The following is a 25,045-nucleotide window of genomic DNA, read 5'->3' on the forward strand; positions in this document are numbered from 1 at the left end:
CAACACACAAACTAAACCCTAGGCATGAGACCCAAGTCCATTTCCAAGCTCATGGGCAGGAGACCCAGAATGCAGCAGCTGCTGCAAGCCAGACAGCTCAACGAGCCTAAGCCCAAACCCAAGCCACACAGCCAACAAGCCGAGATGTGGCAGCCCAACAGCCAGAAGGGCTCACGGCCATGCAGATCCAAGGCAAGCAGGTGCCGGCCCAACACGCCCCACGACCTGCTTCAACGACCACGACCATGGACTCTCGTTTGGGCCCTCGGGGAAACGTCTTCTCTTGCCTAAATGCATAGAGAAACGTTTATTCCCGACTTAGTTCACAAATTGGTGTGCATTCAAAGTTGGGTCCACACTCTGACAAGCACTTAGGACATTCCAGACGAAACGTCCACACGAGGCTAGGCCCATAAGAAGATTTCTTAATAGCATCGTATTACCACTGTAATACCTTTCACTGCCAAATACTACAGCAGTCCAGATTTGGTTTGTCCGTCAATTTTATCGCACAACCAATCAAAAAAAAAAATGATTGGCATCACACCATACATGACGTACAAATGAACATCTATGCTGTTCTTACAACAAGGAACAAATGAATATTCCAAATCCGTCTGAGCAAACCAATGAAATTGATCATAATTTACCATGTTGAAACTGACGGTAATGAAACTCATGTGAAGATCAAAATCTTCCATCATTTGAATCACATTCACACACACAGTAGATGAGTCAACAAAAGACTACATCAAGGAGGCACCATTTGAATCTTGCAAATGAAAAGGCACTTAACAGTTTTTTTTTTTTTTTTTTTGTTTTTTTGTTTTTATTGCCAAAATATTCCAGAAAGTTTAACTCTGAAAATTTAATATTTGCAGCAATTATCCATGCCTTTCATGTTGATATGAAATCACACAATAACAAACTCAAAGATATATACAGGTCAATACATTGATCACAGCAGAAATAAATGGAAACTGCATCTAACTGCAGCCAAACATGAGGGTTTAGGAAATACATGCGTTCAATAGCCAACAACAACTGAATGGTTTCGATAAAACCGAGCGAAACTTAAACTACAATTCACATGCATATAACACTGTTATGCATAACCAGGTTTTCAGGCATGTCTTTGTTTGATAATAAAACCACTATTATGCATATGAAGAACAATACATTCACAATTATATGCATGCGTTTCAAAGTTTAAATTTTAAAAGACAGTTTCACTAACATATATTAAAAAAGTTCTTTTCTACTTTCTCGATATAATTATTTCTTAAATCCATATTTTTTTAATTATTGCATAAAGAAGCTTCTATCTTTAGATTGTTGGAGCAATATTAGAAAATATGAAAAATAACAATATAATTCCAATGATAATAATTATAAAGAAATTCACAACATCAATTATATATGAGATTAATATAAACAACTAGGGAAAAAGTTAGAAATACTAACAAACTTGGAGATTGAGGCTTGTATAAATGCAATATCCTAAAGATAGAATTTCACCCCTACTCTTGTAATTGTAGTTCGGTAGGCGTCCATCTCCCAGGCAGTGGCGGATCCACAATGGGGTCAATGGGGTCGCACGACCCCTTGGAAGCCATGGAAACAACCTTAGAGACCCATTGGAGCTACTGGTGCAACCCCTTGGAGCTGCTGGTGAGATCCCTTGGCTGCACACCAAGTGTTCGACGAAAGGTCTGAAAGAACCAAGGATGCTATCAAGTTCAAGGTTCGGTGCTCCAAGTACCTTTACACACTTTGTGTGTTAAGATCTCCACCTCGATGTATGGTGGCCGTCGGTCCCTGTAACTTTGGTGGTAACTCGTCCACGGAGCCTTACATTGCTGCCCATCATATCATCCTTGCTCACGCCACTGCTGTGAAGCTATATAAAGAGAGATACCAGGTTATACTTATAGAAACCACCTTCATCTCTATTCAAAGTTCAAAACTCATTGAAGGAATCTTGATAAAGTTTGTTTTGAATGTCATCTTGCAGGTAGAGCAAAATGGAGAGATCAGAATCGTCCTTGCTACTAAGTATTTTAAGCCATATTCTAATTCACAGGAAGATCAAGCTGCAGCAAAGAGACTGTTTGATTTTTATCTAGGATGGTCTGTATAACCACTAATGATAACTTTGAGAAGTCCATTAATTAATTTAATTTCATTAGCAGTTGATTAATATTATCTTCTTGTTAAATTTGCATTAGGTTTATGGGACCGTTGGTATTTGGAAATTACCCACAAAGCATGAGAGAGCTGGTGAAGGAAAGGCTGCCCACATTTTCCGCCGAAGAGAAATCTCTTGTCAGGACCTTTGAACAAGGATTTTGGAGTAGCTGGTCGCGCTATCCTACCAAGACTCGATGAAATGACGTTATGCATGCCGTTTCTGTTAAAAAAAAATTGCCCGCTACGCGCGCTATCCTTATTGACCCCCCAAACATTATTTCCTGGATTCGCCATTGCTCCCAGGATTCAACAATCTATAATCCGAAGTCAAAGCACTTCAATCTTCGTACTCTGGTGAACTTCATATATTCCGTACTCTCAAGACACGACTCGGAATTTGACACACGAATCATTTGAGAAACAAAGTGGGGAAACCCTATTTCTCAATAGTAAAAATTAACTCTAATTTTCTATATTTTATACCAATGGTTTCATGGGTTTATATAGAATCCAATTTCTACTTATTAAAGAGATGTAACTTTTCATCTACAAGTATACATCACTTATCAAGGGAATACACATAAACAACATAACCTTTCTAAGAAATTGGTTAACACTATTTTTCATTCAATTATTAAAATTATATATTACAATATTTCATATTATAATATATAATTTCTAACAGCCCTTACCTCTCGTCCTTCTTTATTTATACTCCACACATACTAACTTTAAATATAACTATTTTTCTTTTTCTTTTTCTCTTCTTTTTTTTTCTTCTTTTTTTTTCTTTATATATAACAATTTTTTTTCAGTAACAATAGTGGTCGTGCAATGTCGGTTCACTTAAGCTTTCGATCCAACCCATGTAGCGAGCTTTAGGTCAATGACTCCCAAACCACTAGGGTTTTAGGGCACTAGGTGTAGAACACCCCTAAGGACTTATTAACCCGAGCTGAAAAGGCTACGAAACCAACTAACCACCCTGCCCCATGCCAAAACTCTACCGGTTGACGTGAGAATCACTGCTGATTAGGCAGGACTGGCCCGGTTACTAGGCAAAACCTCGGGTTAGACAATTATTACTTTATTCACAATAATAACTTACTTTACTTAAAATAAAAATTAAAAATAAACTTAGACTAAAAGCAAGTGTTTCAATCTCACTCCCCACAAACCATGTTGGTGTGATGTGCAAAGTTCAAAGTATAATTCATGAATTAGTGTCTAAGCAACGATAAATAGCAAAGACTCTAATGTGGGATTAACCTTCACCATGTCCATTTGTTCTAACGTTTAAAACAATATATGGATATTAACTTAAAAAGAATGAAAATTTTTAAATTGACACAATAATAAAAAAAAACTAAGATTTACTTTCCCACCCCCAAACTTATTTCACACTTTGTCCTCAAGGTGTGGAAACAAAAAGAAAACTAAAAAAAACAATATAATAAAAAACAAAAACCTTGACACTAAAAAAAAAAAAAAAAAAAAGAAGAGAAAAAGAAAAATAAAAATAGTTATATTTAAAGTTAGTATGTGTGGAGTATAAATAAAAAAGGACGAGAAGTAAGGGTTTTAGTCGAGTCTCCTTAACTATGTTGATTCATTTTACACCAAAGGAAATTTGTGAATTCTTTTCTAATTGATTCTAAATGGCTTAGACTCTGTGGTGGGATTAGTTGGAACTTTTGAAAAGATGTTCTAGTTTTTAAAATTTGCTATGGATTGCAACTTTGAAGGTGAAAATTTTTGTTAGTTAATTTTAGTTAGTTGTCTATTTTGTTAAGTTTTTATTTTTGTTTGAGTCTTGTTTTGCTTGAGAACAAGAGTGCGAGAAGGTTATCAGTCGCATTGCGGCCTATCAGTAGCAGCTCCTCTCCATCTACAACAAGAGGGCAAAAATTTGGCACTTCCAGCCAGGAGACTTAGTCATCAGAAAAGCCTTCATGATCGCCTGACAGAAAGACTTAAAAAAGACGGCTCCCATCTGGGAAGGTCCATACAAAATCAGCCAAGTAGGCGGAAGAGGCAGCTACTCACCACTATGAGTGATAAAGAAATCAACAAGCAATGGAATGCTTACAACCTAAGAAAGTACTATGTGTGACCTCCCACTGTTCCTTAGACCCCGTTCAAGATGAAAAAAGTTTGAAGACTCAAGAAACTCGACGAACAAGACCTTACATGCCGAGAATTATCAGTTGTTATGCCATTATTGCCTACAAGCAAAGCTAATAAAAACCTTTATTTTCAATGAAGATTGAAGGAATTATTTGTAAGCATGGGTCAATGCATAAACAAACTGATCAACCATGTGACAAGCAGAAGACGTCCGCTGCCCCACAAACATGGCGTAAGCTCTCTAACGTGAGAGGGTAAACTAATTCCCCAACACCCATCTAGGTAAGCTCTTTAGCGCGAGAGGGTAAACTAATTCCCTCTCCAGCACGAGAAGGTAAACTAATTCCCTGACACCCATCTAGGGTCTACTCTCCAATGCGAGAGGGTAAATTATTCAGGAATATCTAGATGTGGATGGGTTGTATGACTGCTCAGTTCCTCTTGATTGCATCAACTACCTGCGCCAGATGACTCCCAGAATTGGCCACAATAGTTCTTCCTTTAGAATAGACTTAGCCAACAGAATGATTTAATTCCCCGAGATCCCGGGTCTCTAACCAGAAGAGACGCTAAGTGCAGGACCCCTGCCTATGAAAGAATTCGCGTGACAAGATGGTCTGTCCTCGACTTGCAAATCTTCTTGAAATGACTTAGTTTTAAAGTGTTGCAATACTAGTTAAGCGACATGCGGGATCAAAGCTACGACTCAGAAGGATATGGCCTCTGAGGAGCGACTTTGCCTACACTGCATGCCAAAAAAGGCCTTTGAGAGCCAGGGATGACGCTTGAAGTTGTTACACGGGTTGTTTGCTTCTGTAAGGACGACACATGGCGGACAACCCGACGGTTAAAAGCCCAAGGCATCCCGTAAGCCAAAACTTACACCTGCTATGACTATGCAGACTTACCTACTTATTTACAAGCAGCACTTCCGCCCGATGCTCTATGGTTTAAGTTTTGTTGGGACAAAGTTGAGTGTCACGACTATAGTAGCTACATGGACCTCTTTTGCTTCTTACGAGAAGCATGACTTCGATCGATGACTCTATAAGTCAAAAATCTCACAACATGCCCCAGGAGGGCTAAAGCTCAAGAAGTCACCGAAGTCGAGTGTCTCGACTATAGCAGCTATGCGGAGCTCATCTACTTCCTACGAGAAGCATGAGTCTGGCCAACAGTTCTATAAGTTAAAAATCTCGCAACATGCCCCGAGATGGCCCAAGCTCAAGAAGCAACTAAAGTCGAGTGTCACAACTATAGTAGCTACGCATACCTCCTTTACTTCCTATGAGAAGCATGAATCTGGCCAACGGCTCTATAAGTTAAAAATCTTGCAACATACCTCGAGAGGGCCAAAGCTCAAGAAGTCACTCAAAAGTCAGAATACAACCATAATGGCCATAAGAACTCCTCTGCATTCTATGCGAAGTACGTGTTCGACCGCTGGCCCTATCGGTAAAAAAGTTTCGCAATACTCCTTGGGAGGGCTAAAGCTCACGAAGCTACCCAAAGTTGAGATTCACAACTATAGTAGCTACGCAAACTCACCTGCTTCCTATGGAGACAATGAGTTTGGTTGCCGACTCTATAAGTTGGAAATCTCGTATTTCTTCATTTTGCAGGTAAAGCTCTAGAAGCCTTACAGCCAAAACTGAAGCTTAAAGCGACTGCATGAGTCAACTGCTCCATCGAAGTAGCCAACTCAATTTCCCATCCTATGACAAAGTTTTGCAAGATGCCTCAAGCAGGCAAGGCTCCCGAAGCCCCAAAGCTAAAACTAAAACCTAAGTGACGATGTGGGATCAACTGCTTCGTTAAAGCAGCTTGCCTAGCCGCCTGTCCTACGGTGAAGTTTCGCAAAAGACATGGCGAAATAGAAGGATGAAGTAAAAACAAGGAAAACTATTTATTAAATTTCTAGCAAATTGATAAACCAGCTCGAAGGCTAGCAAAGTTTAAATAAAGCAAAAACAAAAAGGAAAAGAAGAAAACTCCTAAGCCTAAGCAAAAAGACTACTCTTTGGCAGCTTGTATAACCACTGGTTCCTCGACTAGCATGCCTTCAGCAGCCGCACCGCTCCTAGCAGCCAAAGCTTTCATCAGCTCGTCCTTAGCCGCCTCTACCTGGACTGCCTGACCATTAACTGCTCCATCAAAGGCAACCTCAAACGAGAAATCAAGCAGATCAATTGGATAAATGGAAAAAGTCTCGAAGTCATTCTCGGAAAACTCATTATCTGACGGCCTACCCTGAAAATGGTATACATAGCCAAGCTTGTAGAAATCGGCTTGACAAGAAGCAAGCGCCACTTCGTGACCAACATTCTCATTTTTCAGCTGCACATTCTCTTTAACAAGCCCAATGTGAGCACCATGCAGCTCATCCAGTTCCTTTTTTAGGTTCTCGCTAGCAGACAGCGCATCTTGCAGATCCATTTCCTTGGACTCAAGCTTACTGACAGCCTTCTTGAGACGAGACACTTCAGCGTGCATGAAGATAAACTCATTGTCTTTGGCAAAGCAAGCAGATCGTAGCTCTAAATTAACATGCTCAAGGTCCTCGACCACATGAGAAACACGATTGATTTCCTTCTCTGTAGCTTCTAACATCGCCTAAGTCGCATTAAGCCTAGCATTCAAATGGGCGACCTCCTGATGAGCGATCTTTAGCTGTAAAGAAGTGGAGGCAGAGACATCAGACCCCTTAAAAATGACGAGTTCAAATTCGAGCTTCTTGGTATTTTCAGCAGCCAAGCAAAGCTGAGCCACCAACGCCACTTCGACCTCCTTAACACACTTGACAGCATTTTGATCAATGCACATAGACTCAACTACTAGGATTAAAGTCTTATGCATTGTAGCAATCAGGGAAGACCTTCTCGAGTAGGCAGGACGCTTCACAAAAATGTCTGAGCGGATGATAACTTTCCCAACACTGTCAACAAACTTAGTGCATGCATCGACATCCTCAAGCAGGTCAGCCTTCAGTAACGCACAAACCTCGGGAAATTTTCCGGCCTCAGACTCGGTGGATTTTTCACAACTACCCATGTAAGCAGATTTCCCTTTCTCAACAGACAAGTCAGTCACGGCAGAATGAGAAACAGGACCAGGCGCCACCTTAGTAGTATAATCCACCTTACTGCTCTTCATAACGGCGAGCCTCCTAGAAGTGGATCTAGGCTTAGCTCCCGACGGACGCTTTGATATAAACACAGACACCGGAGATGTCACTGAACCCTTTCACTGGGCAAGTCTTTCAGCAATGGATGTGGTCACCTTCGGAGCAGCAGGTTTCATAGGCTCAAGCTCAACGATCTTCTTCGCCCCCTTGGGGGAAGTTAAATCAATAACAAGTTTATTGGCAACAGACGAGCTACCATGAGTAGCAGAAGAAGTCGAGGACTTCTTATTTCCATAAGCAGGTGAGGAAGACCTCTTATTTCCACCATCATTGGCAGCAGGCTTTACAACAACGATCGGGCGAACAAACGCCTTATCTTTTATCCGCTTTATCTTTCCTTTCGGAGGCAGGCCACCTTTCCCCCGACGAAGAGGGCTGAACAGCCAGTGCCACTCACGGTACTCAGCAGGAATGCCTAAGGCGACATGCACTTTCTTCATATCTGCCGAAGTCCTTGAAGTTGAGCCAAACTCCAACTTTACGCAAAATAAGAAAGACGATCAATAAATTGAAGTCATGAAACAGCTCAACAAAAATTCAAGCAAGACAAGAATGAAGCAGTTCACTTACCATCGATAAAGGTAGTTGGGACACGCAGCTCAGGAGAAGAGTCAGACCACGCAGCTCAGGAGAAGAGTCAGACTCCTACTCTCTGCTTACCTCCAAGGTATCTCTCGCCCACTCATGGTCACCTTTGCTAGAAGCATCGAGCAACCTATAGAGAGACCTCAGCTGCCCCACACCTTCCTTGTGGCCAATCTCAAAGAAGTACCAGAATTCATATATAGTCAAGCCAATATCAAAGAACCTACTCAAGTTTGAGAACCCCACCATCGCATGAACTGCATTTAGGGAACACTGAGTAGGTGTGCATTTCATGGAGCAGATCACCTCCTGGAAAAGACGCGGCATAGGGAAGCCTGCACCTCCTTCCCCTCTTTCTTTCTCACCCAACTCGCCCCAAGGTAGGCCCAGGCCTCTCGGCCTAGGTCGCGTACGCAAGAAAACTCGTCCAAGTCGATCTTTCTTCCTCTCTTCTCGCCTGCACAGGTCCGTGTCCAGCAGGTTTGAAAACCCGACCCAAGCTGGTCTTCCTGCGCCCCAGCACGCCGATCCCCTCGACCCGAGCCAAGCCGTCCACCTGGCCTATGCCAGCTGACCTGTGCCACGCCACCAAGCAACCTCGAGGCTCCCATGTTGTGTGTTACCCCACACCCACAGCCCCTACCAAGCCAATTTTTCAAGTCCCAAGACTTCCAAAAAATTCAAGAAAAAGAAAATTCAAAATTTTCTTACCTTGGTGTGGCACAGAGAAGAAGAACTACAATGAGAGATGACTCTTTGCAAGGGCAAAAAAAGAAGAACACTAGGGGAGGGGGAATAAAAATTTCCTCTGGCTTCTCTTTCTTGTTGGGATAATAATTGTTCTCCAAATTTATTTAATCCCCTGCTTAAGGCAGAGTTAAATAGGTATTAGGAATAATTATTTCCTTTTCCTAGAAGAAGTATATCTCTAAATCAAGAAAGAAGATAAAGTTCAAACTGGGAAAAATTCTACAAGCCTAAGCAGCTTGGGATTCCTACATCTACTATCCTTTTCTTGCACGCAGCACAGTAGGTGTAGGGGCATTTGTGGAGCCTAAAATAATCCTAAAAGTTTTAGAGGCGACACGTGAACTTTTATTCAAGAAAGACAAGATTGCCCTCAATAAATGGGCAGGCTTCTCAAATGCTCCCACGCGCAGCTCACATCGTTGGAGGACTCAGTAGCTAAACACGACTACCCAGAGCTCACCTGCCCTTGGCAAAGAATTAAAGATAAGGATTAATTACCCAAATCCTATATTTAATACATTCCTAATTGAAGATTGAATTCAATCAAGTAAGTAATCCTAATTTAAATAGATTAGGGATAATTACACCATTATCTCAATATATTATTTCCTATTTAATATATTGGGAATATTTAAAGAATATCTCTATATTAAATACTATATGACCGGACCTAACCCTATAAATACCTCATATTCTACCAAATTTTGAGAGCTTTTGCAACCCTAAAAAGCCTAAACATTTACTCTCTTAGAGAAACTAACTTAGGCATCGGAGATCCGTTGACCTAACCCCCTACCTCGTGGGTGCGTGAGGTTTAGGTCTCTGATCAAAGGTGTTGATTGTTTTGCGAGTGTATTTTCATCAAGGCTGAAGACGGCGAAAATTTGCATCGACAAATATAGATACCCTTTAGTATAAAACCTCACACCTGAAGAATTATGCAGATGGTAATTCATAAATTAAGGATAACATCAGTGTGGTTAGAAATAGACCTTGGGTCCGTCTCTCAAAAATGCACTACTCGTCTGCTAAATGCTGGAAACATAGTTTATCTAGTGTGTTTTTTTGACGTGTATCATTAGTGACAGTGGTTCTTCACAGGGTCACATTTGGTTGACACGAATGTGAACTTTGCCTACTACCGGATATCTGTCAATCGTCACAACTCAAGGAAGAAGAAGAAGAAGAAGCGAATCAGTGATGCAAAGAAAGCAAACTGTGCTCGCAGTCGCAGACCAATGTGGTCATTGGCACGAAACACCAGAAAAATGACACGTCTCCTCTTCCTAAACCATTCACTCTCTTCCAATCCCATTCCCAAACCCACCATTTCCAACGCTTACACCTCTTTCCACATCCCTCCCTCCAGTCTTTCTACCTCTGTAAGCTTCTAACTCTCTCTTTCTCTCTCGAACCAGAAATTCAGTGAATTTATATGTTGTATCGTTAAATTTCCAGGCATTTCTTCAAACAGTTCGGAGCCCTGCAATTCGTGCGTTTTGTTCGAATCCCAGCGGTGCAGCGAGGGTTGGGTCAGTACACGCAGCACCCAGCATGCAGAATCCGGGGGATATATCGTACCTGACGCAGCGTGAGGCTGCTGAGATCGATGAGGTTCTCATGGGTCCTCTCGGCTTCAGCGTCGACCAGTTAATGGTCAGTCACTCTTCTTTTTCCTTTATTTTCGTAATTTTTGTATGATGGGTTTGGTTAATAGTGATTTGTTGACGATCTCATTCTGGGTTTTTGTTCAATTTTATAGGAATTGGCTGGTTTGAGCGTCGCCACTTCCATTGCAGAGGTAAATGCTTTTCTCCTTCTTTACAGTTTGCTATGTATTGTGTGACCAATTGAATGAACTAATTGTTTTCGGGTTTCGGATATTCGCATCCCACTTGTCTTCTTGTTCATTACATTTTTCGATTGTTGCTGTTCTTGACGATGATCATGCACATGTACTACCAATTGAATTGAACTCATTTTTTTCTTTCGGATACAAGTATCCCACTTGTTTTTTTAATTTTTATTTCATCGAAGTATTTCGTGATGCTTCTAGGTGTTAAAAATGTTCATTTAGTGGAGTGCTGAGGAACTGCATTCGGGTTACATGATGGTTTATATTTGTTTCTATATATTTTATTTGACAGGTCTATAAACCGAGTGAGTATAACCGTGTCCTCACAATTTGTGGCCCTGGAAACAACGGTGGTGATGGTCTTGTGGCTGCTCGTCACCTGCATCACTTTGGATATAAGCCGTCTGTTTGTAATCCAAAGCGTACTGCTAAGCCTCTTTATGCTGGTCTTGTTACGCAAGTATGGAATACAACTTAAAGTTGAAAACTCTTGAATGCAGGGTTATATTATACATACATATATATGGGGGCTGTTGGATTTGTCTCATAATGATTAACATCTTCCAATATGATGGCGTAATTTTGCAGCTGGAATCACTCTCAGTCCCTTTCATCTCAGTGGAAGATCTGCCGTTGGACTTGTCAAAGGACTTTGACATTATTGTAGATGCAATGTTTGGTTTCTCATTCCATGGTAATTATAACATATTGCATTTTGGGCAAATCGATTTTTCTGTAATTAGAAAGCATGCCAATACAAATTTGTTGACACAATCATTCTGCTTCACCTTCAATTGTTGTCCCAAGTATAGGAAACTGACATGGTAAGTCGGAAATAATTAACATCCTAAACATTCTAAACATATGAATAGTGGCACCTAAGATTACTTTGCTCTGCTGTCTGTCAAAGGAATTTCTGGGTTGTTATTTCTCTCATAAAGTGTCAATATCAAATTTGCTCAACTGGATAGGAAGACTCAACAGACCTCATCCAGTAGGACAAACTATACTATTCTATGGCCGTTCAGCTTGATGGCATCTCAGTTATGTTGCTATTGGATCATTATATTGGAATCAAACAAAAGTACTTTTCTCCGACCAAGAACAAAATAGAAGAAAAGACTAGGTTCTTTTCTATGAATTTATTGGTCATAGTCAATTCCCACTTCTTTAGTTCATTCATGTTCAAATCACATGTTGCCACAATTATGACAACTTTATAAGAATTCAGTGCAAAAGTTAGTTGTGGTATTCATGATGGGGTCCATTAAAATTTCTGAAAATGTTAGGATTAAATCTGACTGCTCAATTTTCTCAGATAAGTTATAGGCCTTCAACAAAATCATAACTCAAGAATTGATTTATCAGTCTTTTCTCCTTTTTATATATGCAGGACCCTGACATCAAACCACTTAATAATTATCATCCTGATTAGAGTTTCTTAACTTGTTGATGATTGTGGTTTATTTTTCGTTGGGTTATATGATATATCTAACTGCAATACTTTTGTAATACTTCAGGTTCCCCAAGGCCTCCCTTTGATAACCTGATCCAAAAGCTTGTTTGTGTAAATAAATATGACCAAACTCGCGAAAAGTTGTCTGTTATTGTTTCCATAGATATTCCATCTGGGTGGCATGTCGAAGGGGATGGTGGTATTGAAGGCATTAAGCCTGACATGTTGGTATGTTGTAATAACTCTCAATGTAGTCTTGGCTACAAATAATTGCGCTTTGTGATTCGTTTTTTAAATTTACATCTATTTATATGTACATGTGTATTTCTTTATATACAATAAGCCATCCTGTTGATGCAAACTTGCTACTTTCCAGGTTTCTCTGACTGCTCCAAAGTTGTGTGCAAAGAAATTTTTTGGTCCACACCATTTTCTGGGTGGTAGATTTGTCCCACCATCTATTGCCGATAAATATAAGCTTCGCCTTCCACCATATCCAGGCACTTCTATGTGTGTCCGTATTGGAAGGCCTCCACAAGTTGATATATCAGCTCTTAGAGAGAACTATATTTCTCCTGAGTTTCTTGAGGAACAGGTGGAGGCTGACCCCTTTGATCAGGTACAGATTCAATGTCCAAGTCTAGCTGGTTTCAATTATGTCAGATTTAGTTGCAAAAGGTGTCCCTCATTTTTTACAGTAAGCCTTTAATTATTTTACAGTTCCGCAAATGGTTCAACGATGTAGTGGCTGCTGGTTTGAGGGAACCAAATGCTATGGCATTGTCAACGGCTGCCAAGAACGGAAAAATGTGATATCAGTTTCCTTTGTTACTATGTGTCTTTTATCAACAGTAACTTATGTTTCATATGTTCTTACATGTTAGACATAGCTATTTTATTGCTTTCACCATAGGTCCTTAAGTTTCTTTCTTCGCATATTTCTTTTTGGATATTAAAATGATTTTCCTCATGCATGTATTATAACCTGTTAATAGTTTACTCAACATAAATTAGTTTCTTCTACAGCTCATCACGAATGGTATTGCTCAAAGGATTTGATAAGAACGGTTTTGTCTGGTTAGTATCTGACTGTTATTATTGAGGCTGTACATATATCAACAAGGAAGATATGATGTTATTAATGAAAATACTTATAATATTCTCATTTCAATGGTATTAATTTGTACAGGTACACAAACTATGAAAGTCGAAAGGCACATGAATTGTCTGGAAATCCTCATGCATCTCTTCTTTTCTACTGGGATAGTCTTAATCGGCAGGTAAACATTTTATTTTTTCACTTTGAGGCTAATGCTTTTAGAATTAGCCTATAGTGCTTGTATGCCTAGGTTAACCTACTTTTTTTTGGCCTTACATTGGTTTGTACTTGGTGGCTTCCTAATAAATATTTTAGCTTCTGACATCAGAAAAACTGGATGAGGGGCTTCTGTTTTGATGAAGATCGTCTCATAACATCATCTTTGGTTTACAGGTAAGAGTAGAAGGGTCTGTGCAGAAAGTTTCTGATGAGGAATCTGATCAATACTTCCATAGCCGTCCTCGAGGCAGTCAGATTGGAGCAATAGTTAGCAAGCAGGTTTGTTTCACCTCTATCTTCTCTTATATTTAATGAATTCACTACCCTTGATAGGACACATGTTCTTTCTCGATTGCCGCATAAATTTTGTATAGATTTTGAAGGCTCACAAATTTTCCCCCAAAATCAGTGTAAGTTATATGTAATAAAGTTTAAACTGATAATATGGGAAGTAATTTCCTTGCACCTATTGTCAACCCCTGCATACCCTGTATATTTCTGGTCTTTGAATTGAATAGATTAAGGGAGAGTCAAGGGACATAAATAAACACGGGTGTGCATAAGGAGAAAAGGGGTGTGAGGAAATAATTTTTGATAAGTAACTTCTTTCACTGAGACTCTTCTGTAGGTTTCTTCATTTTTTGCTTTCCATTTTCCAATATAAATTTACCTATATTATCAAACCAAATTAGTGTAATTGCATGGCCAGTGGTAGATTAGTTGTTTGGTGGAATCTTAAACTACGAGCTAGACTAAATTGTAAAATCACTTAAAAGGTAGAAAAAGATTATACAATTTATGGGAAGTAAAAGGTGAAAGATTTACAGTTTGACTATCATTTGTACTACTATTCCATTTTCTTTCTCTATTTTACCGATGGTATAAATTTTCTCTAAGGAATATAAATAATTGGTATATTCTTACCCAGAGCACTGTTGTTCCCGGAAGGCATGTTCTGTATGACCAATACAAAGAACTAGAAGAAAAGTTCTCTGATGGGTAAGTAATATGGATATCTAATAGCTTTATGCAAATATTCACAGATAATTGTCCTTGCCCCAATCCCTATAACCATCTTATATGCCGCATGGATCATAGGTGCAGCTGTTTGCAATAAGTTTACAGTCCTCTCCGAACAACCTTAAAATAGATTGGAAACTAACTTGCATTCTATTTATGTACTCTGAAATTAGATTCCACTTGTTTTTTCTTGGTGCAGAAGTTTAATTCCAAAACCTAAAAACTGGGGAGGATACAGACTTAAGCCAGAGATGTTTGAATTTTGGCAAGGCCAAAAATCTCGTTTGCATGACAGGTGGTTTCTATCCCCTTTATGATGGCTTGTTCTTCTTCCATTTCTTTTGCTTGAGTGTCGACAGATAGCCTGTAACAAATGCATGGAGCAGATATGGGCTGAAAAAGGAAAAATTCAAAAAAATTTGGTTTTGGATCCTGGATACTTATAATTGTGTAGAAATCTGTACTTTTTTCCTTCCACTGGCTTGGATATGAACTGTAGCTCAGATATAAGTTTGGTTGACGGATTGACTTGGTACTAGCAACTCTTGGTGTTTTAGTCTGTTAATAAAAGAATTTTTCTTAGTTGTGTTTTGAACAACGATGTGATGGAATAAGAGTTAACTATATGGATGTGCAACTGGAAGGAACATAACATATTTTGCTCAAACGTCTCAACGTATTTTTTCTTGATAGGCTACGATATTCTCCTGAAGAGATCAATGGACAAAAAGTGTGGAAAATTGAGCGGTTGGCGCCCTGACAAGTACTTTCAGCATCTTCATCGTGAAGTTCCATCATTCAGGGTATTGTATACTACATAATTACTTGCCCTGTTAGTTCATTATTGTTCTCCTTATATTGGCAACCAACATAATTGTTTGCACACGGAGCATAGCTTGTCAGTTGTCACGTACAATTCAAAATCCACGTGCAATTGAATCTTTTTGCATTGCAATACTGTGCTCTAGTATACCGCTTCCCCTTGTAGTGAAATATATTTGTTACGGGTCAATATGGAAAGCGATGTCAAAATTTGTGATATAATGGCATTGCTTTGGCAGGCAGGCAGTGTCAAAACAAACCACCCGAACATTTACAATCTTTCTTTGTAATAATGAATAGTATTGGAAGAAACAGCTGAGTTTATGTTCTTCAGATAAACCCTTTTGTGCTAGGGTCGTAGTATTCCCTATATCTCCCAGTCGTAGCTAAAGTTCATGTTTCCTCTCCTGATATTCTTTCGTCTAGCGCCTTATTCAAAGCACTGCATGTAAACTCTAGATCAGTTTAAGTACTAGTTTGTATTGAGGTGCTTTTATAAAAAGTGGGTATAAAAAAAAGCTGAGCTTAAAAAAGTGTTTGGTAAACACTTAAAAATAGCTTATTTTCACAGTTTTGGGTGAAAAAAGCTAAAAACGTGAAGCAACAAAAATAAGCTTATTCTCACAGCACAACAAAATCAGTTTTTTTTTCAAAGCACAGCAATACCAAACCAGCCTTTAGCCGTAGCTCAACCTTTTGTACCAAACCAGCCTTGAGTCCTGCACTAATTTTGTTGGAAAGGAGACTTTCGGCAGGTACCTGGGCCTTAGTGCAGACTTTGGCGCATCCAAGAAGGCTGTGTTCGAAGGAGTTCGTGAGGCACTAGATGGAAGAATAAATGGATGGGCGGAACAATTCTTATCTCCTGCTGGGAAGGAAGTGATGATTAAAGCTGTGGCAATGGCTTTACCAAATTATGCGATGTCGTGCTTTAAACTGCCAGTGAACCTCTGTAAAGAAATGGAATCAAATATTGCGAATTTCTGGTGGCGGGGCAGTAGGGAGAAAAATGGGATGCATTGGATTAGCTGGGAAAAAATGAAGAGAAGAAAGAAAGTGGGAGGGCTGGGGTTCCGGGACATTCTATCCTTTAATCTGGCTTACCTTGCCAAGATTGGATGGAGGATCCTAACCAACCCTCTTAGCTTGCTTGGCAAGATTCTTAAAGAAAAATACTTTTCTGAATGTCCTTTCATGGAGGCAAAGGTGGGGAAAAGATCATCGTGGGGGTGGAAAGGAATTATGCAAGGCAAAAGGATCTTGGAAAGAGGGAGAAGATGGAGGGTTGGTGATGGGAGCAGCATTCGGGTGAAAAATGACCCCTGGATTCCAAGACCTCATACCTTCCGAGTTATATCAAAACACCCGGATATGCCGGTGATGGTAAAGGATCTAATCAATCCTGTGACGGGCTCTTGGATGGTCGAATTAGATAAGGGGTGCTTTGAGGAGGAGGAGAGTAATATTATCCTTGGCATCCCAACTAGCCTGGAGGGTTGCAATGACAGAATTATTTGGCACCATACTAGCAATGGCGACTACACGGTAAGGACCGGCTATGGTATTGCAATGGAAATGCAGGAAAATGGTGAACTAGGGCGGAAAGGAACCGGGGGTTGTAGTCGGAGGGACGAACCAGACAAACGGTGGATGGAGATTTGGAGACTGGTGGTTCCAAATAAAATGAAGTATTTCATTTGGCGATGCTGCAGGTCCTCCTTGGCGGTTAGGGGTAACCTTCACCGAAGAAGAATGAGAGTGAACACAGCCTGTGTTTTGTGTGGGGAAGCTAGGGAAACTGAGCACCACCTCTTCTTTGAATGTGAATTTAGCAGGGTATTTTGGTTTAGCTGCCCCTTGCAACTGGATATCAAGTTTGCCACGGGAAAGGATTTTGGAGACTGTTGGTACAGTCTGTGTAATCGATTCCGGAAGGAGAAGAACCATGAACTGATATTGTAGGAATGCGTGTTCATTATGTGGAGAATCTGGAAATGTCGCAACGATCTGCTGTTTAAGGGCACGGAAGCCAATCCCATGGAAAGCGTGAATGTGGTGCGAAGTCAGATTATGGAGTATAGGGCATCCCATGACCCAGCCAAAATATCTACTGCCGTGGGGGTTATGGGGGAGGCTGTCTCCTACGCGGGACATCCTGTTCGGTGGAAAAGACCCAAATTTGGGGTAATCAAGGTTAATTGTGACGGCGCCTGGTGTGCATCAACATTCCGAGGAGGCTATGGATGGGTGGTGCGAGATTTTGTTGGAATGCTGCTTGCGGCTGGCGGGGAAGGGGGTCTTTTCTTCAATAAGGCGGCCATGGCGGAGGCTAGTGCTGTGCGGGCAGCTTTAATGGTTTGCAGGGAGCGGGGTTTTGCGGAGGTGGAAATCGAGTCTGATTCACAAGGGCTTATTAGCATGCTTAAAGGTGAGTATGTCATTGATGCAACACTAGAAGGCTTACTCTATGATATTAGGGCCTTGGCATCGCAAGTTGGCAGGGTGAGTTTCGTGTTTGTTAAGCGGAAGGGAAATGCCGCGGCTCATGCTATGGCCTTACATGTAACCTTAATGAGAGGCTCCTTCTGTTGGGATGCCCATGGACCAGAGTTTTTATTTAATATTCTAGCTGAAGATGTAAACATTCCTATTCGTATCTAGTTGAGTAAAATTTAACTTTGACAAAAAAAAAAAAAGGGGGCGATCGTGGGATGGGATGCAGGAAGGGTATCTGAGTTCTGAATGGTTGGTAGACCCTTGTTTTTCGGATAAAGGAGGCTGAAAGGGAAAGAGGAGGTTCGTGCTTAAGTGTGGGTAAATTGTCGCTGTCATTGGAGTTACCGGAACTGTAAGCTGTCTTATGTATCAAATTTGTAGGATAAGGCGAGCATGGGCAGCGACAGAAACTGTGAGAGAGTTTCAACTTTTCTGTTGTCTCCTCACGAAGGTTTGTCGAGGTTTAAATGTGGTGGCCATCATTGAACACGACCACCCTTCATTCGGGCTTGGCCGCAGTTGTGTAGTAGGAGTTCGAAGTGTGACAGTTTGTCACATGCAAAGATAGAAATTGCTTTTGTTAGTGGATCAAAAAGTTGTACTGTTTTCATAATTGGCTAACAATTTTTCCTTTGATATTCACAAGTGGACTTGGCGACGGATCATGTTTGTCTTATTCTTCTCGTTTTTTTGTGTCATATCCATTATCTTAACATATTGAGTTGTGTCAAACCCGTTATCTTAATGGGTTCTTAATATTGACTTGATAACGGCTCGACTTGTTAACTAGTTGACCCGAAACTGGTTAACGGGTGATGCAAAATATTGGCATGCCTAATATTTAGACCTGGCAAATGGGTCATGTCATTTACGTTTCATACTATTATCTTAACAAGTCCTTAACAGAAGACCGGATAACGACCCAACTCGTTTACGAGTTGACCCAGAACTTGTTATTTTTGTTTCATTTTGTGTTGGGTTAACGGGTGGGACAAGAAATTGTTAGGCCTATCACCAAGTAAATAGTGCTTAACAAGTTAATAAACTTGTTTAATTATGTCCGTTGACTCTGTATAATTTATTGAATCTGACAATAAAATATAAATAAGGATAGTTAAAAATAATGTGAAAATCACCTCCTATTTTAATTTTTTTTTAAATTCTACCAAAAGAAAGTTGAGCTTCTTTTTGCCCAACCTGAAACTTCTTTTTTATAATGTTTGTTTAATGCATGCTTCTTCTAAATTCTTTAATTACATTTATAATCATGCTTTTCTAAAGTTGGACACTTATTTGGCAAAAACTTTTTATTAGTGTGAAATAGTGGACGATGAATTATTGAGATTTCTAAGCTTTAACACTTGAAAAATGCTTAAAAGCTTCCTACCGTTAATTTGTAGGTTTCTTTAATCCATGCTTCTCTTCATAATATAAATTAATTAATATTGCTTATAGATTTAATGATCATGATTCATGACCAGATTGGGTTCCACCATGAAAAAATTTCAAAAAAGAAACTCAAATTTCTTTCCATGGATCTTTTGATGGAAGATGACCACACCACTCAGTTTAGCTTTTAAGAGGGTTGTGGATTTTCCTTCTCTATAATGTAGGGGACTGCATCGGAATTTCTGGTTATTCGGTTTTTATTCGTTAGATGTATTGGAATTTCTAATCGGTTAATTCTTATTCGTTAGATTCTACATTATAATTATCAATTGCTACGATACATGTCACAGATCGCAGTATAGTAAAAGTTTTGCTATCATGTATATATTTATTGAATGGAAGAGTAAATCAAAGGGTGTATATAGAAGTAGATATATCTCGACGACACAAAAGATTTCTCATCCATGTGGCACGTTACATATCACCCGTATCAGGGTGCAGAGATGAGCGACATTGTCTAGGTCGTAAGACCCCCATCTTCGTTTGTTTGTGTGCTAAACAAGGATGGCCTCCCTTGCCCTCCTCTTTAGATTTTTGTTAGGATGAGATTAAGGTGACTTGGGTGGGGCTTGTTCCAAGTCTGTGTTTTCTACCTTTTTCTCATTGTGTAGTTCTTGCTGGTCTCTCTTGGCCTTCTGTTTCTTTTGGCTTCGGCCTAGTATTAATATTCCCAGTTTCTCAAAGAAAAAAAAAAAAATTCAGAAAGATCCTAAAGAAGTAGAGGTAGGGAAATATTTAAAAAGAATTCTAGAGGAGAAATGATTTGAAGATTCCCTCCCTGTCTATGACAAATCATGCATCTAAAAAGGCCATGTTCCTCAAGTTGGCAAATCTGTCTGATCAAACTCATCGAACGGCCCCTGAAAATTCTGATATGCTAGGATCTATTTGAAGGCCATTTGATCCCCTGAGGATGTCACTGTTTAGTGACCCCATAGGCAGGAATCAGGAACCAGGATCCTCTCCTGAGCAATTCCCTAGAGATCCTAGGGATCCCGCAATCTTGTCCGTTCATTTTATATCGTGCGGTCAGTTTTCGTTAGGTATTATTTATATTTGAATTTTAAAATTAAAATTTTAAATGATTTCTTACCGCACGATATACGATGAATGGACAAGATTGCGGGATCCCTAGGATCCCTAGGGAATTGCTCAGGAGAGGATCCTGGTTTAGGAATCAAGAGAGAAACTGTCATGCAATCAATATGTTGTCCGAGTAGCATCACAGATGACACAGATGATTGACATGTATGTAAATAATACATACATCATTTGTTAAATAGTTGTTACGTGGTATCACCGATTATAAGAGAAAATCACAAGCAAGATAGGAAAGCCATCTAGGTTGACCCAGTTGGTCCATTTGCAATGCCAGTGGCCTTGTCCTTAACGAGTTGATTGGAATTCGAATAGCGTGTAAGCAAGCACCTACGGGATATGGATAATCCCATTTTAGATAACTATAAAGCATTTTTCAGTGCCTTTTGGGATTATACCAAAATTCTTTTAGGTCAAGTTTGATTGAGGGAGATGGAAAATGACTTCCCATAAAAAAATTTCGCAGTACCAAATGCAACCATAAAAGAGATTAGAAATGTACTATATAATCAACACAAGACACGCACGATGATTTGTAATTAACTCATTTTAAGTAGTTATTTGTAAATCTCTTTTACGTGTTTTTATAATGCTCAAAAACTGCAATTTTTTTTATCTAATTTATCTAATATTTTGCGGTGTATTTTTAAATCTCTCGACCAAACATAGCCTCAATGCATTCTAAAAGACATCTATATCTCATTTATAATTTTCAAATAAACTGTTGGCCAAATGAATATGTAAGCGCTTGAATTTTAAAGAGTCTTTCCTATATGCTTCTAACAAAACGTTTTTGGAAGAGCCAAAGTGTTTCCTGGCAATAAAACGTTTATGGCTACCTTTGGCAATAAAAGCTTAAATGTGCTTTTGGTCTTATAAGTGTTATTTGAAGAAGCACTTGGATTTTTATAAAAATTTCAACATATTCCTAACAATAATAATATTCCCTTAAGTAACTCCCAACTAAGCATATTGCCATAACGATAATGGTTGGATTACTACATATTTGTGAGTTCATTTTTCTCACCCACTTCATAATAATGGGTATTTTTTGTCAGATGATAGATTTTTTAAATTACATGTTAGATTAGCCACCAATAGGGTTTGAACTTAAGTCGTCATGCAAGGGCTCAACATCTTTCCACCACTGTGGTAAAGGGCCACTTGCACTTAACAATAATGGTTGGATTACTACATATTTATGAGTTCATTTGTGACGCCCTAGACCCGGAGTCGGGTGGAAAAATATGACCCTGCGTCCGATGTGCAAAAAAAAAAAAAAAAAAAATACGAAAAAAAAATCAAACTTCTCTTATAAAAATAACTCTAAAATCATTACAGGGTATACAAATTAAATCAAATCCTTAAATCTCTTATATAGCACAACCTCAACTCGTCTATCACTTGTCCTGCCAAGTAACTCATCTGAAAAATAATAGGGTGAGGGGTGAGCAACAACCACTGTTGCCCAATGAGTAGAATATGTACTATGTCAGTCAAGCGATGTTGTTTTACACTCTAGAAAATACGATAGTAATATCAAAGCCTTAGCCACATAGTGCCATATCACATCATCCCTTTATATGTTCATTATATCCTTTATAAATTGTAACTCACTACGTGACCCCTGTTGGCCATCCTACCCTAACGTCCCCGTGTGCAATTTACATTTATCCCTCATATTAATGCAGCACCAAAGTTCTCATGCTCTATGAACATCTCAAACAATTCACTAGTCAGACATATAATAATCTGAAAGTACGTCACAAATTCTAACATGCTTGACTTGAAATATAGAGATATTTAGAAGTACCTCAAAACCCACGATATCTCATGGTTTTCATTTATCAAAAAATAAGAATATTTTGAAACATATTACATGAACCACTCACCTTGATAAACTGAACCGTGGCAAGACAACTCATCTACTAATGCCCACGTATCAAACCCTAGCTCCCTTTCTATTTATGACTCTTTTTTTTTTCCCTCTCTACCAATTTGGATGCATTGCATGCAAACCCCACTACTAGAAATTTGGCTAAAATACACCTTTTTCATTGGTGTCTATTGTCATACTCTCATTGGTGGCAAACCTCAATGGCCACCAAGTAGCCACTAAATTAGAGATGGTGTCCTATGTAGAGGACTCTATTGTTACAAACACCACCAATTAGATAACGGTGGCACAATGAATAGTTACAACTTTGAAATATTATATAATTTTTATACATCGGTGACCATGTTGTAATATGTTTTTTTTTAAAGGCCCATTAATCTGGGCACCCAAATATATATATATATATATATATATATATAGTTAATAGACTACATAGAATTGCAGTTTTGTTGTAGTCTTCCATAACTAATCACATATTAAAAAAAATCAGGTCTAAAACCAATGAGCTATACTAAAAAAATATGAAACTATCTGTCAAAGTACAAAACAGGCACCAAATTTGAAAGAAATTGCCACTTAAAAGACTTCACATTTTCTTGAACACCTCCAAACATGTTTTTTGAGAGTGACATGCTCCTCGTAATGCTTGAGCCTCAGTAATTGTTATCTCTACCTGCAAACACATAAGCACATGGATCAAATGACTAAAATACACACAAAAGTATGCCTTTACAGTTTTATTGTTTCCTACAACCTGCATAAAAAGCATATACTTGCGAGTATGAGTCTCTAACATTCCACACGAAAAACTGATGTGGCAGCAGATAAATTCATGAGCCTCAACATTTCACAAGTGATATACTTGCGAGTAGATAAATTTTCGATCAGTGAATATGGTTATCAATTATGACATCACAAAAACATTCTAAAGGTAAGACTCACTGTTTTGCACTAGTGGCTTGATGTTATCAATTTACATCAAAGTCAACTATTTATCTAATTTTTGGGTCTTGATATATTACAAATTCAACATCAACACAAGCACCAACAAATTTCAATTTGTTTTCATTTCTTTTTATTCATTTTTGTTCAACCTAATCAACTTCCTTGAGAAATAAAACAAAAGGTAAAGAGAGAAAGATAGAGTTCCCAACATGGCTCAACTTCGCCTTTGGAAACTAGGCACTGGAAATAGAGATGGACTTGGTGAATATTGATAGACTTGGTGGCTCTGAAAACTAAGTAATAAGATAAATTTGTTAAGTAATTTTATCAAGCTCATGTTTTTTTGCTTCACAAGCTATACAATAAGGACAGAATTATCACCCAAAATTAAAAGCAATTGGGAGCGAGATTGAGATTGAAAGGCACAAATGTTACACTTTTATCGTATGAAATACAACTTGATATGTATACTCTGAACTGGAAGATTGAAAACCCTGTTATAACCAAAACTGAAGTGAACAGTAATGTCATAGAATGGGGAGAAAAAGAAGGAAAAGAACATACTTTCCAGCTTCACCAAGTATACTCTTAAGGTTCTCCACTTAGTGATCCTCAGGTAGGTTCTCTACCAAAACAATGCACTATAATGCACAAATTAGATGCTTGAAGTTTCCGAACAATAATACTTAAAAAAATTAAGAACAAAAACTTAAAAAATTAAAATCAAGTTCGAAAGGATACTTTTGGATCCCTGTTTTCGGTTAATGGAAGGGGATGAATCCGTTACACCTTCCCATTCGAACTCACAACCTACAATAAAGAGATTTATGCTTATCTTTAGCATATTTGCCATTCAACTTGCACTTAATTCTATAAAAGAGAACAAACTTAGAACATTACAAGGAGGGAAGACTCCCTCAATGCAGTTGCTATTGACAAATTGTTTCAGACGAGCTTTTTCATTTTTCTAAAAGAAGCAACAACTGAAATTAGAACTTCAAAAAGAAATGCCAATAGTTAGTGAAAACTGTTAATATGACAATGTGAAGAAAAGGAGATTTCTAAGTGCTGCACAAGAAGCAATATTGTTATAGATAAAAAATAAATAAAAAAAGAAAAAAAAGAATAACTAGAACTTACTGATCTAAAAGATTCAAGATTGGGAGCTTCAACTTTAACTGTAATATCAGTTACCTTGTGATTAAGGAGAAAATCACCCTGTTCACCTTAGTTTCACCCACAACATTCCAAGGCTTCCATTCTTCTCGGCCCAGGTTGGAAACAACCTTGGTTAAACTTCTTCGTCCCCAATCTTCGACATGCATAGAGAAAATGGAATTAAAATTCGAAATCTAGAATTGATCCAAAAACTAAAAGTTTTATTTTGAGAAATCACTTACAGTAGGGAACAGCCACGAGGAAAAGATCATTTTTACCTCTTGGGTTAAGGTCCAATTCCGGCAGACTTCGCCGAAAATTGGCCAGAAAACCCGCGGTCACCATTTCTTAGATCTGAAATTCAGAAAATTTGGCTACGAATTTGTAGAAACTAACTTAAGGGTTGGAAAAAGGAAGGGAAGAGGATTCTTGAGGTATAATTTGATGGTCATTGGTGACCGGAGGACGGAGGCCCTGCTGCATGAAAGAGAAGAGGGAGAGAGAGGATACGGGAGGGAGGAAAGAGAGAATGAAGGGGGAAGCGAGCAGAGAGAATGAAGGGGAGGAGTTGGACTTTTGTGAAGGGGAGAGAGGTTAATTGTTTTATTGGTGCCCAATAAATTCTATTGGTGACCCATTTAATCACAAATGCACAAGAAATTATTTTTTAAGAAATGAAGTTATTTAACAGCCAC

At 38.9% G+C, this 25,045-nt stretch overlaps 2 protein-coding genes and 1 long non-coding RNA gene across 7 annotated transcripts; 2 read left to right on the forward strand and 1 right to left on the reverse strand.

Annotated features, from left to right (window-relative positions):
• The first annotated feature begins 9,834 nt into the window (after positions 1-9,834).
• On the forward strand, positions 9,835-15,619 carry LOC103401959 (pyridoxine/pyridoxamine 5'-phosphate oxidase 1, chloroplastic). 2 transcript variants are annotated; one of them, XM_029107185.2, is made up of 14 exons: positions 9,835-10,218; positions 10,295-10,492; positions 10,599-10,637; positions 10,984-11,151; positions 11,280-11,385; positions 12,212-12,375; positions 12,524-12,766; positions 12,868-12,956; positions 13,174-13,224; positions 13,337-13,427; positions 13,640-13,744; positions 14,394-14,464; positions 14,685-14,780; positions 15,179-15,619. In XM_029107185.2, the coding sequence occupies exons 1-14, from the start codon at positions 10,075-10,077 to the stop codon at positions 15,243-15,245; spliced, it is 1,632 nt and encodes a 543-aa protein (XP_028963018.1). In that variant the 5' UTR covers positions 9,835-10,074; the 3' UTR covers positions 15,246-15,619. The 2 variants fall into 2 exon arrangements, 1 of the variants encoding a protein (XP_028963018.1); XR_003775551.2 differs by lacking the exon at positions 14,394-14,464.
• Positions 15,620-17,344: 1,725 nt separating this feature from the next.
• LOC114826302 (uncharacterized) lies at positions 17,345-17,968 on the forward strand. The gene has a single exon (XM_029106395.2). The coding sequence runs from the start codon at positions 17,345-17,347 to the stop codon at positions 17,966-17,968; it is 624 nt and encodes a 207-aa protein (XP_028962228.1).
• A 4,755-nt stretch (positions 17,969-22,723) lies between these two features.
• On the reverse strand, positions 22,724-24,928 carry LOC114826371 (uncharacterized). 4 transcript variants are annotated; one of them, XR_011583625.1, is made up of 7 exons: positions 24,593-24,928; positions 24,333-24,504; positions 24,093-24,159; positions 23,934-24,002; positions 23,757-23,833; positions 23,402-23,485; positions 22,724-22,920 (listed from the first exon to the last, which is right to left on the reverse strand). It is a non-coding gene; the product is annotated as an uncharacterized lncRNA (long non-coding RNA). The 4 variants fall into 4 exon arrangements; XR_011583626.1 differs by having other exon boundaries at positions 23,574-23,833; XR_011583624.1 differs by having other exon boundaries at positions 23,402-23,833; positions 24,387-24,504.
• Positions 24,929-25,045: the final 117 nt, after the last annotated feature.

Source organism: Malus domestica, chromosome 08, assembly GCF_042453785.1.
Source record: "Malus domestica chromosome 08, GDT2T_hap1".
Classification (NCBI taxonomy): Eukaryota; Viridiplantae; Streptophyta; class Magnoliopsida; order Rosales; family Rosaceae; genus Malus; species Malus domestica.

Excerpts from the sequence above, each read along its gene's own strand:
- LOC114826302 (XM_029106395.2), top strand. The coding sequence starts at position 17,345 with ATGGAAAGCGTGAATGTGGTGCGAAGTCAGATTATGGAGTATAGGGCA.
- LOC103401959 (XM_029107185.2), top strand. The coding sequence starts at position 10,075 with ATGTGGTCATTGGCACGAAACACCAGAAAAATGACACGTCTCCTCTTC. Across the intron at positions 10,638-10,983 it reads TCGCCACTTCCATTGCAGAG|GTCTATAAACCGAGTGAGTA; the intron begins GTAAATGCTTTT and ends TTTATTTGACAG. Across the intron at positions 11,152-11,279 it reads ATGCTGGTCTTGTTACGCAA|CTGGAATCACTCTCAGTCCC; the intron begins GTATGGAATACA and ends GTAATTTTGCAG.